The sequence below is a fragment of the Pongo abelii genome, chromosome 7, assembly GCF_028885655.2.
Source record: "Pongo abelii isolate AG06213 chromosome 7, NHGRI_mPonAbe1-v2.0_pri, whole genome shotgun sequence".
Taxonomy (NCBI): domain Eukaryota; kingdom Metazoa; phylum Chordata; class Mammalia; order Primates; family Hominidae; genus Pongo; species Pongo abelii.
In genome coordinates, this window is record NC_071992.2 from 159,760,699 (window position 1) to 159,773,573 (window position 12,875).

Below are 12,875 nucleotides of genomic sequence, written 5' to 3' on the forward strand. Positions count from 1 at the left end.
TTTTTTTTTTTGAGACAGAGTCTCATTCTGTTGCCCAGGCTGGAGTGCAGTGGCGCAATCTCGGCTCACTGCAACCTCTGCCTCCCGGTTCAAGCGATTCTCCTGCCTCAGCCTCCCAAGTAGCTGGGATTACAGGTGCCCACCACTGTGTCCAGGTAGTTTTTTATATTTTTAGTAGAGATGGGGTTTCTCCCTGTTGGTCAGGCTGGTCTCGAACTCCCGACCTCTGGTGATCCGCCCGCCTCAGTCTCCCAAAGTGCTGGGATTACAGGCGTGAGCCACTGCGCCCGGCGCTACTTATAACTTTTTAAGAAACTACCAAGCCAATTTCTAGAATGGCAGCACCACTTTGCCTTACCACTGGCGATGTCCCAAGCTGCTCCGCGACCTCAGTGATGCTTGGCACTTGTTAGCAGTTTTTACCTGAGCCACCTGGCAAGTGTGCAGTGGCACCCACCGCGATGCTGGCTGGCCCTTCTCTGGCAGCCATCCCTTCCCGAGCCTATTGCCATCTCTGTGCTCTCTTCGGTCAAATGTCTGTTGGGGCTCTTGCGAATTTTCTAACTGGAATGTTTGTTTTCTTACGGTAGAGTTTAGAGATTTTTATATATTATCGGCCTGGGGGCTCGTTCTCCACCCACACAGCCCTGAGCATCCACCCTGGCACAGGCAGCTGTTGCCCATCTGCGGGCCCCCCGCCCTCTGCTCCGCGCGCCCCTCCAGCTCAGGGGTCCCCTCGCCTTGGCTCTCTGCACCCCTGCTCAAAACGGTCAAAGAACCCTCCCCGGGCCGTTTATTTTTCCCAGAAAGTGACAATTTTCTCTTTTCGGGTCGTAAGCACAGAACTGAGGGAGAAACTGTGGCTGAACAAGAGGAAAATGAGGAAGGAGTCCATGAAGGGGCTTTGGGGAACCCGTAACATCCTCCTCAGGCTCCCGGGGACGCCCCTGGAAAGCAGGCAGAATCGAGGGCGCTGGGGCCCCCGCGAGGGGGGCGGGAGGTCGCGCGTCTTGCAGCGGTTCCCGGCGGCCGGTGGCCATCGCTGCGGACACATCCCGAGGAGGGAATCCAAGAGGGCGGCGGGGTGGATTCGCGAGCTGAACGTGGAAGCAACTCCAGCCGAGGACCCCCGGGGGCCTGGAGTGCACGGAGGGGCCGCGGGCAGCGTGGGGACGGCGCCGTCATCTCCCGAAGCCCGGGCCCCCCGCTGGCTACCTGGGCGGTGCAGGGCCGGCGTCGGGAAGGAGGCTCCGAGGCGCCGGCTTCTGCGCCCCACGCAGCGCCGCTCCCCGCGCCCGGGCGCTCTGCAGGCGCGGGCGGGATCCGGGCCAGCGTGTACGCGAAAGCCACGCGCGGGCGCAGCCCACGAGGGGAGGAGCAGCGCGGGGAAAGGCCTCTTCTTCGCTCCCGGCCCCGCCCCCACACGGCCACGGAGGCGTGCGGTCCTCCCGGGGCCCAGAGCGTCCCGGAAGTGCGCGCCGGCCCGGCGGAGTGGGGCGGGGCCGGGCACTTCCGTCCGGCGCGCGGCGTCCTCCTCCCGCTCGGAAGGTGAGTGGGCGCGGGCGGCGGCGGCGGCTTCGGGCGCCCGGGACCAGCCCAGTCCGAGCTCGTGCGCCGTACTCCGCGGTGCAGCCCTGCCCAGCCGGGCCGTGCGGCCCTTGCAGCCGCCGCTCGCCGTGACCTTGGCCTCGGGCCAGGCCCGGGGAGTGGGGTGGGCTCCTGGGGGTCGCGGGGCAGCAGCGGACCGCCCCGCCCGGCGGCCCTGGCGATCGCGGGTGTCCGTTCGCAGAGCGCCTTTCCCAGGCACCCAGTGATGGCAGCTGTCGTCATCGCCACTCTGCAGATGGGAAACTGAGGCCCGGAGGTCCGGCCACTCGGGAGCGTGGAGCCGCCGGACCCCAGCGCCGCACCGCCGGGCGGACGCGCTCTGTGCCGAGCTCCCGGCGATCGGGTCCGCTCCCACGGGGCTGGGAACAGAGGGGCAGAGGATGCTTCCCCCGAGCCGCTGGCAGAAGTGCCCCTCCCCCTTCAGCCTGGAGCTCAGAGTTTGTGCGTCCCTAGGGGTGAAGGGGCGTCCACGCTGTGATGGCCGCCTCCGCTCAGTCCTGGGGGCCAAGCCAGGGTCGGGGTGATCGAGCAGGCCCTTTTACCAGATGTGCCCAGTAAGTTAACTAAGTAACTTGAGATGTGACTTCAGGGTGGAGGACCTGCACCCAGTGGCCACCTACCTGGTGGCCCGACCCTTCCCATCATTAGGGGATGGAGGCTGGCCCAGAAGGCCGGGCACTGGGGTGGCGGCCGTGTGGGAGCTGCCTTTCCCACTTCCTCGAAGCAGGCACTGTCTGCTGTCCTTAGATCTGAGTATCCGTTAACTTTTGTCCTCTCTTCCCGTTCCTTTCTTCACTCCCTGCCGCAGATTAGGAGTTCCTACTCTATCACAGTATGAAAGAAAAGTCACTTTTCACATTGGACTCAAGCCGTTTTTGCAAAGTAAACTAAGAAGTATCTTGGAGCCCTGAGTGAGTCTCCCAGTGCTGCTGCAGGGCTGGACTAGGGGATTCCAGCCAGCAGTCTCTGAGGGCTCTGTAGGGTCTGAGGAAGAGGGTTCCCCTCTCTGGAAATGTCTGTTCTCTGCTGTTCAGGAAAAGCCTTGTTAAGATTTCCTCCAAAACACTCATGCGCAGCAGGCATGGTTCGGTTTTCAGCCCTCCCACAGGGCCAGCAGCTGAGGTTTTTCTGGAAGACTCTCTATGCCTTTCTCTGGGGGAGGGGTGATGCTACGGGTTGGAAGGAGATGCCAGAGCCTCTGCTGGGACAGGAGCTTCGCTTTAGCCCCCACAGGTGTCTGCTGTGCTGCCCAGGCGGTGGCTACTTCCTAAGCACTCCTTCCAAGGCATTACTCCTTTGTTGTTGTTGTTGTTTGAGGCAGAGTCTTGCTCTGTTGCCCAGGCTGGAGTGCAGTAGTGCAATCATGGCTCACTGCAACCTCCGCCTCCCGAGTTCAAGTGATTCTCCTGCCTCAGCTTCCCAGGTAGCTGGGATTACAGGCGCCTGCCACTGCACCCAGCTAATTTTTATATTTTTAGTAGAGACGAGGTTTCACCATATTGGCCAGGCTGGTCTCAAACTCCTGACCTCATGATCTACCCGCCTTGGCCTCCCAAAGTGCTGGGATTACAGGCATGAGCCACCGCACCCAGCCACTCAAAGCGTCATTCCTTACTGAATAAACGTGCCAGGTCCCCCGACTGCCTCACCCCAGGCCTGTGTGTCTCTGTGGGTTCACCCTCCATCCTTGCTCCTCCTGGAGTGGATAAACCTCCATCTCCCCTTGGAGAGCTGGCATGTTGCCTCCTCCTGCACCATCACCCCTACATTCCTCTCAATCCCCTCATCTGCCATGGTTTTCATTTTCCCCAGGTCCCAGGTGTGACACCTTCAGCAGGTCTCAGGGAAGATGGCAGCCCTAGGGGACATTCAGGAGTCCCCTTCTGTCCCGTCCCCTGTCAGTCTCTCATCACCGGGGACACCTGGAGCCCAGCACCACGAGCCTCAGCTTCACCTCCATGGGCATCAACATGGTACTCACCCAGCCCGCTGTGCACCCTCCACCCTGCATCCCCCGCCCTGTCTCCTCCTGACCTGCCACCCTGGCTGACTTGAGAGGCGCCTCCAGACACCTGTATGCAGCTCCTTCAGCAGCTGGGGTTCCCGCACCCTCAGGCCAGGGGCTGGGCGCAGGTTGGGTTGGGGCAGCAGTGGTTGAGGCTGGGGCCAAGCCTGAGCTCTGGCTCCCTAGGGACGGCTCCCCACATTGTTTCTTTCCTGAGTTGAGGTATAGGAGGGAAAGCGGCCTCAAAATCTGGATCCAGCGTGATGAGGAGCAAGGCATCGCCCCTCTGAATGTGTGTTGTCATTCAGGAAGTGGAGCAGCCAGAGTCCTTGCCAAGCTGGTTTTGGGTGTGATCCCCCGGGACTCGCAGGGACAGAGCGCCGGCCGTGCTCCACCCCTGATGTTGTGGCCTCATGGTCACGTGGCAGGCTCTGGGAGTTGAGGTGTGGGGGAGTCCCAGCCCCATGGTGCCCCTGGCTCTACTCCCTCCCAGAGGTCAGGGATCCTGAGGCTCCATCTCTGCTGGGTGTTCCACAGGAGGCCTGGCCTCGGCCCTTGTGGCCCAACCCAGCACATGAGCTGCTGATAGCAGGGGCAAGGCGCCACATAGATCAAGCCTGGAGAGCCCGTGCCTGGCCCAGGAATGGGGTCAACCTGGCACAGGGTTCTCCCTCTTGGGGAGTCAAAGTCCTGGTGGCTGAAGGGACCACTGAGGCTTGTGGAGAGCAGCTGCGCTGCATGGGGCCCTCAGGTGGGCACTCAGATGGGAACAGAGAGGCCAGGGGGCTCCCCCAAGGAGCCAGGACCAGGGTGAGTTAGAGGAGCAGGGAGCCAGGCGGCTTGGCATCCACTCCCCCGAGGAGCAGCAGCCTGCAGCCCTGCCGTCTCCGCTGCTGTGTGCCGAGCAACTCCCCAGGGACTACGAGGAGGCTGGGAAGGGGCGCCTGTGGGCTGCCTGGGCTGCCTGTCCTGGTGGGCCTGGCCAGGGGCTACCTGGAAGGATCCCAAGCCCCCGCAGCACACGCTGTGGCTGGGCCTCCAGCCCATGCCCCCGAAGGCTGTGCTCCTCACCCTTGCCCTCTCATGTCACCTGTACAATGGCTGAGAGGAGTCCTCCTGTCCCGTTACCAGTGGGGACACAGAAGCCTAGAGACAAGGCCAGGAGGTCAGCAGACTCAGGGCACACCCTGGCACCCCCCCAGGCCTGGTGAGGTGTGACTTCTCTAGGGGGACAGTTTCTGAAGGAGGGCACAGCCCAGCAGATCATCTTGGCACAGCACAGGACACACGCTGAGGTGGCTGCAGGCCAGTTTCTGCAGGATAAGAAGCTGATGCCCAGGTGGAGGGTGGGCCTGGGGAGCATGGAGGGGCCTGGGGCCAGGCCCCCTGAGCCTGCAGGGTTGCGCTACCCCCGGCCCTGTCTCCACCAGCTGTGGGCAGCCAGGCCCAGAAAGCCAGGCATGAGTCCCCAGCCCCAGCCTGGAAGCCTCCTGGGCACTGGAGCCACGTCCGAGTGCCCTGAAACCCCCAGGGGTTTTGCCCCGTGGGAGGGAGTGGGGGCTGCACCAGCAGCTTCCGCCCTCTCTGTGCTGTGCTAGAAACAACATCCAGGGAGGACAGACGAGCTGGGCCCTGAGAACAGCAGGTGTGGCTGCTTGCCCCCAGCAAGAGATTGTGGCAGGAGGAGATTGTGGCTGAGGCACAGTGGGGCCTGGGAAGGCTGTCAGGTAGCCAGAGCCAGATAAGGGGGTGGCCTTCATCCCGTCTTCATGCTGACAGGCTTGGTGTAGAGAGAACGGGGCCAGGCCGCAGCAATGGGCAGCTCTTGTCCTAACTTCCAAGCACTGGGTGAAGGCAGGGGCTGCTTCTGGGCGTTTCCAGCTTCCTCTGCTCCTTGGGAATGCCCCGGGGCCACAGATTCCTAAGCAGGGGAGACCTCGGTGTTTCTGGAACTTGCCCAGGGCCATCCTGCCAGTTAGGGATCAAGACAGGACTTGGAGCCGCAGCCTCCCAACTTCCAGAAAGAAGTTTGCAGTGGGCCAGACCGAGGTTCCTGGGGCCCACCACAGGCACACGTGGTCACTTCAGGAGCCTCTGGTGGGTGCATTGCTGGGCACCGGGCTGTGAGGTGTCGGGGAGCAGAGGAGGTCCCGAGGAGGAGCCGTTTATCAGTGGGGAGGGCCGTGAGGGGCATGGGGAGCCGCCGGGTAAGGTTCTCTGCGGTGGTCCTTGCAGACATGAAGCTGGGGTCCCACAGCAAAGGACCTGGGCCATGGCCTAGCCCAAGCCTTGCAGAGCAGGGAGACCAGGCAGTGGGAACAGGACACAGTTCCTCATCTCCCAGGACCTCTGTGGTCCCCACTGAGATGCAGATCAGGAGCTGGGCTGGGCTTGGGGGACTGAGGGTCCCCACACAGCTTCTCGGGGATTGTGTTGTGCCCCAAGACCACGCCCACCAGAGCCAGCACTGCCTGGGCTGGTTCTGGAAGGTTTACCCAGGGGTCCTGCAGGTGGAGGGGCAGTCTGTGGGCAGGAGGAAGTGAGGGAGGGGAGGCCTGGGACCCTTGGGGGCTTGCAGCCCTGTGGGGGTTACTGAGTGCCCAGGCTGTTAGGGAGGACCCCATGGGCAGGGCAGGGCCACCCTGCGACAGGCACAGCATCTTCCACATGGAGTGCCTGGCCTTGGCACCTGAGATCTGGACGCTAGGTGCCCACTGACCACCCCCCAGCGCCTAGCTTGCTCCCCTAACTCACCCTGGTCCGGGCCCGGGCACACAGCACTTGCTGTGCCATTTTATACACAAAGAAAGGCCCTTCCAGCCAGGAAAGCACCCACCTCCCGCCTGTCCCCAGATGTGTACAACCACCTCGCCCCACCTGGAAGACCAGCCCCAGCAGGTGGGCAGCCCTGGTGTTTCTCCAGTTCGGGCCACACTGTCCCTGTATCACAGCACAGCAGTAGGAGGGCGCTGGCCAGGTGAGGGATAGCGAAACTGAGGCAGGGGTACTTCTGCACAGAGCCAGCAGGCTGGGGAGCAGGGTCTGGGTGTGCACCCCGTGGAGACCTGGCACGGCCCGGGCACAGCCAGCAGGTGGCAGGTGACTGAGCTCTGCAGAAATGGCCCGAATGTGAGCAGGTGTCAGGAGCCAGGGTTAGGCAGTGGAATGACAGTGACCCATACTGTGTGCGGCCCACACCTGACCCTAGGCCACCCCCATCCTCCCCTAGAGAAGGTCCTAGGAAGTGCTTTGCTACCTGAACAGGGCAGGTTCCCAGGGAGCTGGGGGCCATCCTGAGTTGGCTTGTTCCGCAGCAGGGTGGAGACGGTGCACACCACCTGGCGTTGCTTGACTCTGAGGGTGGCTCCGGGCACCCCTACAGCTGGCAGTGGCTTTGGCGTGCTTCCTATCTTGGTAATGTCACTGGCCCTCTTAAAGTGACAGCCGGGGGAACATCCCGCCTGTCAGTGCCGGGGCATGGCCCCAGGAACAAAGCTGGAATCGGGGTCGCTTTCTTTCTCAAAGTGCTGCCAGATCCCCTCCAGTTGTGTCCCAGCACAGGGCAAAGGTGGCAAGGCTGTCTCAGGTGATGTCCTCACCGCCACCTCTGCAGGAGCACCACACTGGAGCCTGCCCTGCATTTGGCCATCTGTGGAACAAGCCAGCTCCCCTGGCTGCCAGGGGACAGTGACATGGTGGCTGCCAGGGGACGGTGACATGGTGGCTGCCAGGGGACGGTGACATGGTGGCCACAAGCTGGGGGTGAGGGTCATAGCCCAGAGAGGCCAGTGCCCCCAGGCCTGTCTCCACAATGGGGAGTGTATCCGAAAGGCCCAAAGGTGGTTTGGGACCCCCCACATCCTGCTTTGGAGCAGCCAAGCAGCTCTGGACCCTCGGCTCTCGAGGAAGGGACGTCGCACAGCTGCCCCCACCTGCTGAACTTCCCAGCCCTTTGTGTCAGGCCCCCCCTCACCCCTCAGCCTGGGCTTGGAAGGTCTCCCAGGGGCCGACCTGAGGGCGGGCGGGCGTGTCGGGTGAGTGAGTGGCTGGCCAGACTGGGGAGGTCCGCCCTCCGTGTTGGGCCAAGCTGGTCACCCCACCACAGCCGGGGCAGGCCTGCCTGAGGCTGGAAAGCCCCATGAGAAGCTCACAGCCAGGCACTGTGTTATGAACGGGGTGTGGACAGGAGCCTTTGCCCACCCCAGCCCTGTGTCTTTCTGTGCCCATCTGTGCATTGTCATCGCTGGGGACACCCAGATTTGGCCTCACGGGGCTAAGAGACACACCTGTCCTTGAGTACAGCCCCCAGCCACCCTCTCTGCTGTGGGCAGAGGGCAGGTGAGGCACCAGGGTGGCACAGCACTGAGGAGACAGGTGAGACCCCCAAAGGGGCCTGGTGCCCTTGCCGGCTTGAGGAGAGTTGACCACTGGCCTCAGGCAGCAGAGCCCACGCCCCTCCCTTTTGAGTCTGTGCTCCTTGAGCGTTAAGGCCATCCCCCCACCCTGCCCCCACCAAGTCTTGGATAGGAGGGGGGTCTTGGTCCTGGGTGCCCAAGCCTGGTGTGCCCAGGGGTGAGGGACTCATAGATGGGCCCAGCCCATTCCTCAGTCTCCACCTGAGGAAGCCAGGGGCCAGTGCGCTGGGCCTGCTGGAAGCAGCTGCCTCTGTTGTTTGTGGGCGCTCGTCAAGGACAGCCGAGAGCCCCGGAGGGACAGAAAGGTCTGGGGCCAAGGGAGGGAGGGTTTGTGAGGTACCAGTGTGGGAGCCCGCAGGGCCAGCACTTTGAGAGGCCGCTCCAGAGCAGCACTGCAGGATGGTGGGGCAGGGAGGAGCGCCGGCCACAGCCCACCAAGGTGACAAAGCCGCCTTCAGCGGCAGGAGGGCCGCTTTGAAGCCACCCCAGGTTTTGGCTCTGCTTACTGGGCTGAAGGGGAATGAGCTCCCAATGCTGGTCCCTGGAGGAGGAGGCTCTTGAAACGAGCTGGGAAGGAAGGTAAAGGGCATTCGTGACTAGAGAAGCCCAAGCAGCGGGTCTGCTGTTGGGATTGGGAGGGCCAGGAGGTGTCCTGTGTCAGGGCCACAGTCCTGGAGCACGTGGCAGTCAGAGAGGAGCGGAGGCAGTGGTCCAGAGGGTGGAGGTGAGCCCCAACCTCCCTGACCCCCAGGCTCCCCTGGCTCCAGCCCTAAGGTGCTCTCCCAGCCGTCTGACCTGGATCTCCAAGACGTAGAGGAAGTGGAGATCGGCAGAGACACCTTCTGGCCCGGTGAGTGAGCAGAATCGGGTTACTGGGGGACCAGAGCTCTGCGTGTGCCAGGCTCGTCACAACCCCCCCCCCGCTGTGGCATCCCCAGTGCTGGCACCCACCCTCTTCCTGGGGCCCCTTTTCTTCCCTGGTACCAGCTCACCTCTGCCCCGCGGCCCCTCCCCCACTCTAATGCCAGTCCAGTCACTGATGCTTCCCGAGGCGGTGACAGCAGCCCATGGCCACCGGCCCCAGTGGCCCCACGTGGACTCCTGCCGGCCCCAGCCGGACACAGTGAATCAGGAACTCCTCCCTCCCCTCCACCTGCCTGGGCTGGGGCCTCTGGCTCAGGGCACCATTGTCCCCCCAGATCCACCAGAGTTATCCTGGGTCCCCTCCTCCTCCTGCATCCCCTAGATGGCCTCCCCTCAGCCTGGCTGGAGCTGTGTTAGTCCAGGTCCCCTGCACCTCCCCTTTGAGAAGCTCCCAGGGTTCCCTCTGGGCGATGTTAGTGATATGGCTGGATTTAACAGTGCTGAGCCCTCGCCCACACCTGGGTGGCCCTGGGTTGAGGAGCAGGTGTCTGAGGTCAGGTCCCTGGAAAGAGACCCTGGGCCAGAGATTTGCGTGGGAAGTTCCTGGGGTGGGCATGGGAGCTGGGCGGCAGCGCCCTTGCCACCGAGGCCTGGGGCAGCCCCATGAGGAGTTGTGCACCACATCCTCGGCAAGGGCTTCGAGGCGCCCTCTGGAGCTCTGGAGTCCCCCAGGTTCCAGGTCCTCACCAACACTTAGTGCTTCCTCCTGGCTAAGGGTGACCCCACGGTCTTGCCACTGTGGCTCCGTGCACCGGCACGGCCACCGTGGTGACTGCGGATGGTCCCAGCAGCTCTGGGTCACCCTGCAACGCCCCCCACCCCTGTGTCTATGTCAGCCTTCCCGGGCACGGCACTCCGAGCCCCTCTCCGCTTGTCTCCCATCCACTGGGTGCCCGGCCCCTCCTTGTCCCCTCTGAGCCCCCCTGTCCAGCTCTGCTTTCACTCCCCGTCCCCGTCCCTCCGTGCCACAGTGGGGGCACGCGGGTACTATCCGCCTCTGCCGTTTCTCATTTCAGACTCCGAGCCCGAGCCGGAGCAGGCTCCACGCTCCCCCGGCTCTCAGGCCCCTGACGAGGGGGCGGGCGGGACGCTGCGCAGCCTCCTGAGGAGCCTTCCCCGCAGGGCCCGGTGCGGCGCCGGCTTCGGGCCTGAATCCAGCGCGGAGCGGCCGGCGGGCCAGCCGCCTGGGGCCGTCCCTTGCGCCCAGCCGCGGGGCGCCTGGCGCGTGACGCTTGTGCAGCAAGCTGCGGCCGGGCCCGAGGGTGCGTCCGAGCGGGCCGCCGAGCTGGGAGTCAACTTCGGTCGGAGCCGGCAGGGCAGCGCGCGGGGGGCCAAGCCGCACAGGTGCGAGGCCTGCGGCAAGAGTTTCAAGTATAACTCGCTGCTACTGAAGCACCAGCGCATCCACACGGGCGAGAAGCCCTACGCCTGCCACGAGTGCGGCAAGCGCTTCCGCGGCTGGTCGGGCTTCATCCAGCACCACCGCATCCACACGGGCGAGAAGCCCTACGAGTGCGGCCAGTGCGGCCGCGCCTTTAGTCACAGCTCACACTTCACGCAGCACCTGCGCATCCACAACGGCGAGAAGCCCTACAAGTGCGGCGAGTGCGGCCAGGCCTTCAGCCAGAGCTCCAACCTGGTGCGCCACCAGCGGCTGCACACGGGTGAGAAGCCCTACGCCTGCAGCCAGTGCGGCAAGGCCTTCATCTGGAGCTCCGTGCTCATCGAGCACCAGCGCATCCACACTGGCGAGAAGCCCTACGAGTGCGCCGACTGCGGGAAAGCCTTCCGCGGCCGCTCGCACTTCTTCCGGCACCTGCGGACCCACACGGGCGAGAAGCCTTTCGCTTGCGGCGCCTGCGGCAAGGCCTTCGGCCAGAGCTCCCAGCTCATCCAGCACCAGCGGGTGCACTATCGCGAGTAGCCGGGCGGGGGCTCGGGGCTCGGCCTCCTACCTGCCCCGCACCCGCCCCCCACCCACCCCCCCGGTGGGCACTGCCCAGCACCGCATGCCACGTGTCCGGAATAAATTCTTTTTGATTGTTGGAAGTGGGAGCCGGCACCTACCTGGGTGAGGCCTTGGGGCAGCTTACCATCCCCAAGGACCCGCTGCGGGATAGGGATGGTGGGGCTGCTCCACCAAGACCTGCCATATGGGGCCACGGGATTCCTGGGGCCTGGCAGGCGGCCTGAGTGTCCTAGGGGAGGATCTGAGGCCTGGAGGTGTCCTGACTTGCCCAGAACTGATACCCTATCGTCAACACGGGAGGCGGGGGGGCGCACCCAGAGCAGGGGTCGAGGACAGGGCCAGTCTAGAAGTGCCCACAGGCCTGGCCAGGCTGCCTGTCTGCCACCTCGGCGAGGGGTCTCTGGCAACTCGGTTCCCTTATGTATCTGGGAGGCCTCTACTTCTGTAAATGAGCAGGCTTCCCCACGTGCCCTGTCAGCTCTGCTGCCTCCATTCAGCGGGGGGCCTGCTGGGCAGCAGTGGCCCGGGCTTCCTCTGCACCAGCCCCTTGCCCTGGGGTGTGGGGACCCAGGGTGTTCAGGTTTTGACAGGTGTGGGCTGGTACAGCTGGGCCTGCCGGGCCCTCTTCAGAGCTGCCGGGACACTGCTTCTGGGCAGGGGAGTCTGGGCCACGAAGCTCTGAGAGAGCTCAGCTCGGGGTGGCTCCAAGTGCTGAATGCCAGTGATTCTGCCAGTGCTTTCTCCCTGCCCTGCCTGTGCCCTCCGGGACAGCTGGCAGACCCCGGACCCCAGCCTGGCTCCTGCGAGGCTGCCCAGACTCTCCAGGTCTCACCTCCCCTCCGGTTGTGACTCATCCAGAACCCCGGGCCTGGCCCCCAGATGTGCCTGTGGTGGGCCTGTGAGGTCACTGTCCTGGTGAAGACGGAGGCTACCGTCCCCGCTTTTTGGCGGTGTCTGCGGGGGCCTGCGCAGCGCGCATCTGATGTCATCAGCCCCCAGCAAGCCCGTTTTGCAGAAGAGAACCCGGAGCCTCCGAGGTGACTTGTGGCTTGCTCGAGGTCACACGATCAGTGACGGCACCAGATGAATCCCTGAGCTCCCTGACCAGCCATCCACCCAGGCCCCTGCTGAGACAGCGGGCCCTCGTTTCCAACTCAGAAGCCCCGGCAATGCGGCTGCCCGGCCTGGGAGCCTGCGGCACAGGGCCCTGTGCAGCCCCTTGGGGAAGGCGGCCCCAGGCTCCGCCAGCCCCCGCCACCCTCTCCAGGCCATCCTCTGGGGGCCCTATGGCCACTAGCGCTCTGGACGCCCCACTCCGCCGGGTGAGAACGAGTTTAGGGGTGCTGGCTGGAGGTCAGTGTGTCTGTCCGAAGTCAGCTGGGAGGCAGGCGCCTACTTGAGGCGTCCTTGCTGGTGTGCGGTGGGCCTGGGATTCTGACTGTCTGCCTGAAAGGTAAGGGTGAGGACGCCTGCATTCTCCTTGTTCAGTAACACGCGTGGGCAGCCAGGCCGAGGTGCTGGCTCTACTCGGGGATTCATCTGGTGCCGTCACTGATCGTGTGACCTTGAGCAAGCCACGAGTCACCTCGGAGCCTCCGGGTTCTTCTCTGGAAAACGGGCTTGCTGGGGGCTGATGACATCAGATGCGCGCTGCGCAGGCCCCCGCAGACACCGCCAAAAAGCGGGGACGGTAGCCTTCATCTTCACCAGGACAGTGACCTCACAGGCCCGCCACAGGCACGCCTGGGGGCCAGGCCCGGGGTTCTGGATGAGTCACAACGGGAGGGGAGATGAGACCTGAAGAGGGCGCCCCCGGCTCCCGGGATGGACTCTCGCCCGCTGCGACTGGAGAGGCGAGCCCGGCGGTCCTCCACGCCTTCCTAGATAGTCCCGGAAGTGGCCGCAGCTCCTGGAGGAGCGGGGAGGGGCGGGGCCAGGCGCAGTTTCCGCCGCC

General features: G+C 64.2%; 1 protein-coding gene across 2 annotated transcripts; it reads left to right on the top strand.

The window, feature by feature from the left end:
- Nucleotides 1–17: 17 nt before the first annotated feature.
- Nucleotides 18–11,001, top strand: GLI4 (GLI family zinc finger 4). Of its 2 annotated transcripts, none has more exons than XM_063726869.1 (3): nt 18–1,548; nt 8,780–8,878; nt 9,969–11,001. In XM_063726869.1, exons 1-3 carry the CDS (start codon nt 879–881, stop codon nt 10,874–10,876), a joined length of 1,677 nt encoding a protein of 558 aa, XP_063582939.1. In that variant the 5' UTR covers nt 18–878; the 3' UTR covers nt 10,877–11,001. The 2 variants fall into 2 exon arrangements, with proteins under 2 accessions (XP_063582939.1, XP_024107344.2); XM_024251576.3 differs by lacking the exon at nt 18–1,548 and adding an exon at nt 3,449–3,581.
- Nucleotides 11,002–12,875: the final 1,874 nt, after the last annotated feature.

Coding starts and splice junctions, on each gene's coding strand:
- GLI4 (XM_063726869.1), top strand. CDS start 879: ATGAGGAAGGAGTCCATGAAGGGGCTTTGGGGAACCCGTAACATCCTC. Junction 1,549..8,779: donor GTCCTCCTCCCGCTCGGAAG/GTGAGTGGGCGC, acceptor CCTGACCCCCAG/GCTCCCCTGGCTCCAGCCCT. Junction 8,879..9,968: donor CAGAGACACCTTCTGGCCCG/GTGAGTGAGCAG, acceptor TTCTCATTTCAG/ACTCCGAGCCCGAGCCGGAG.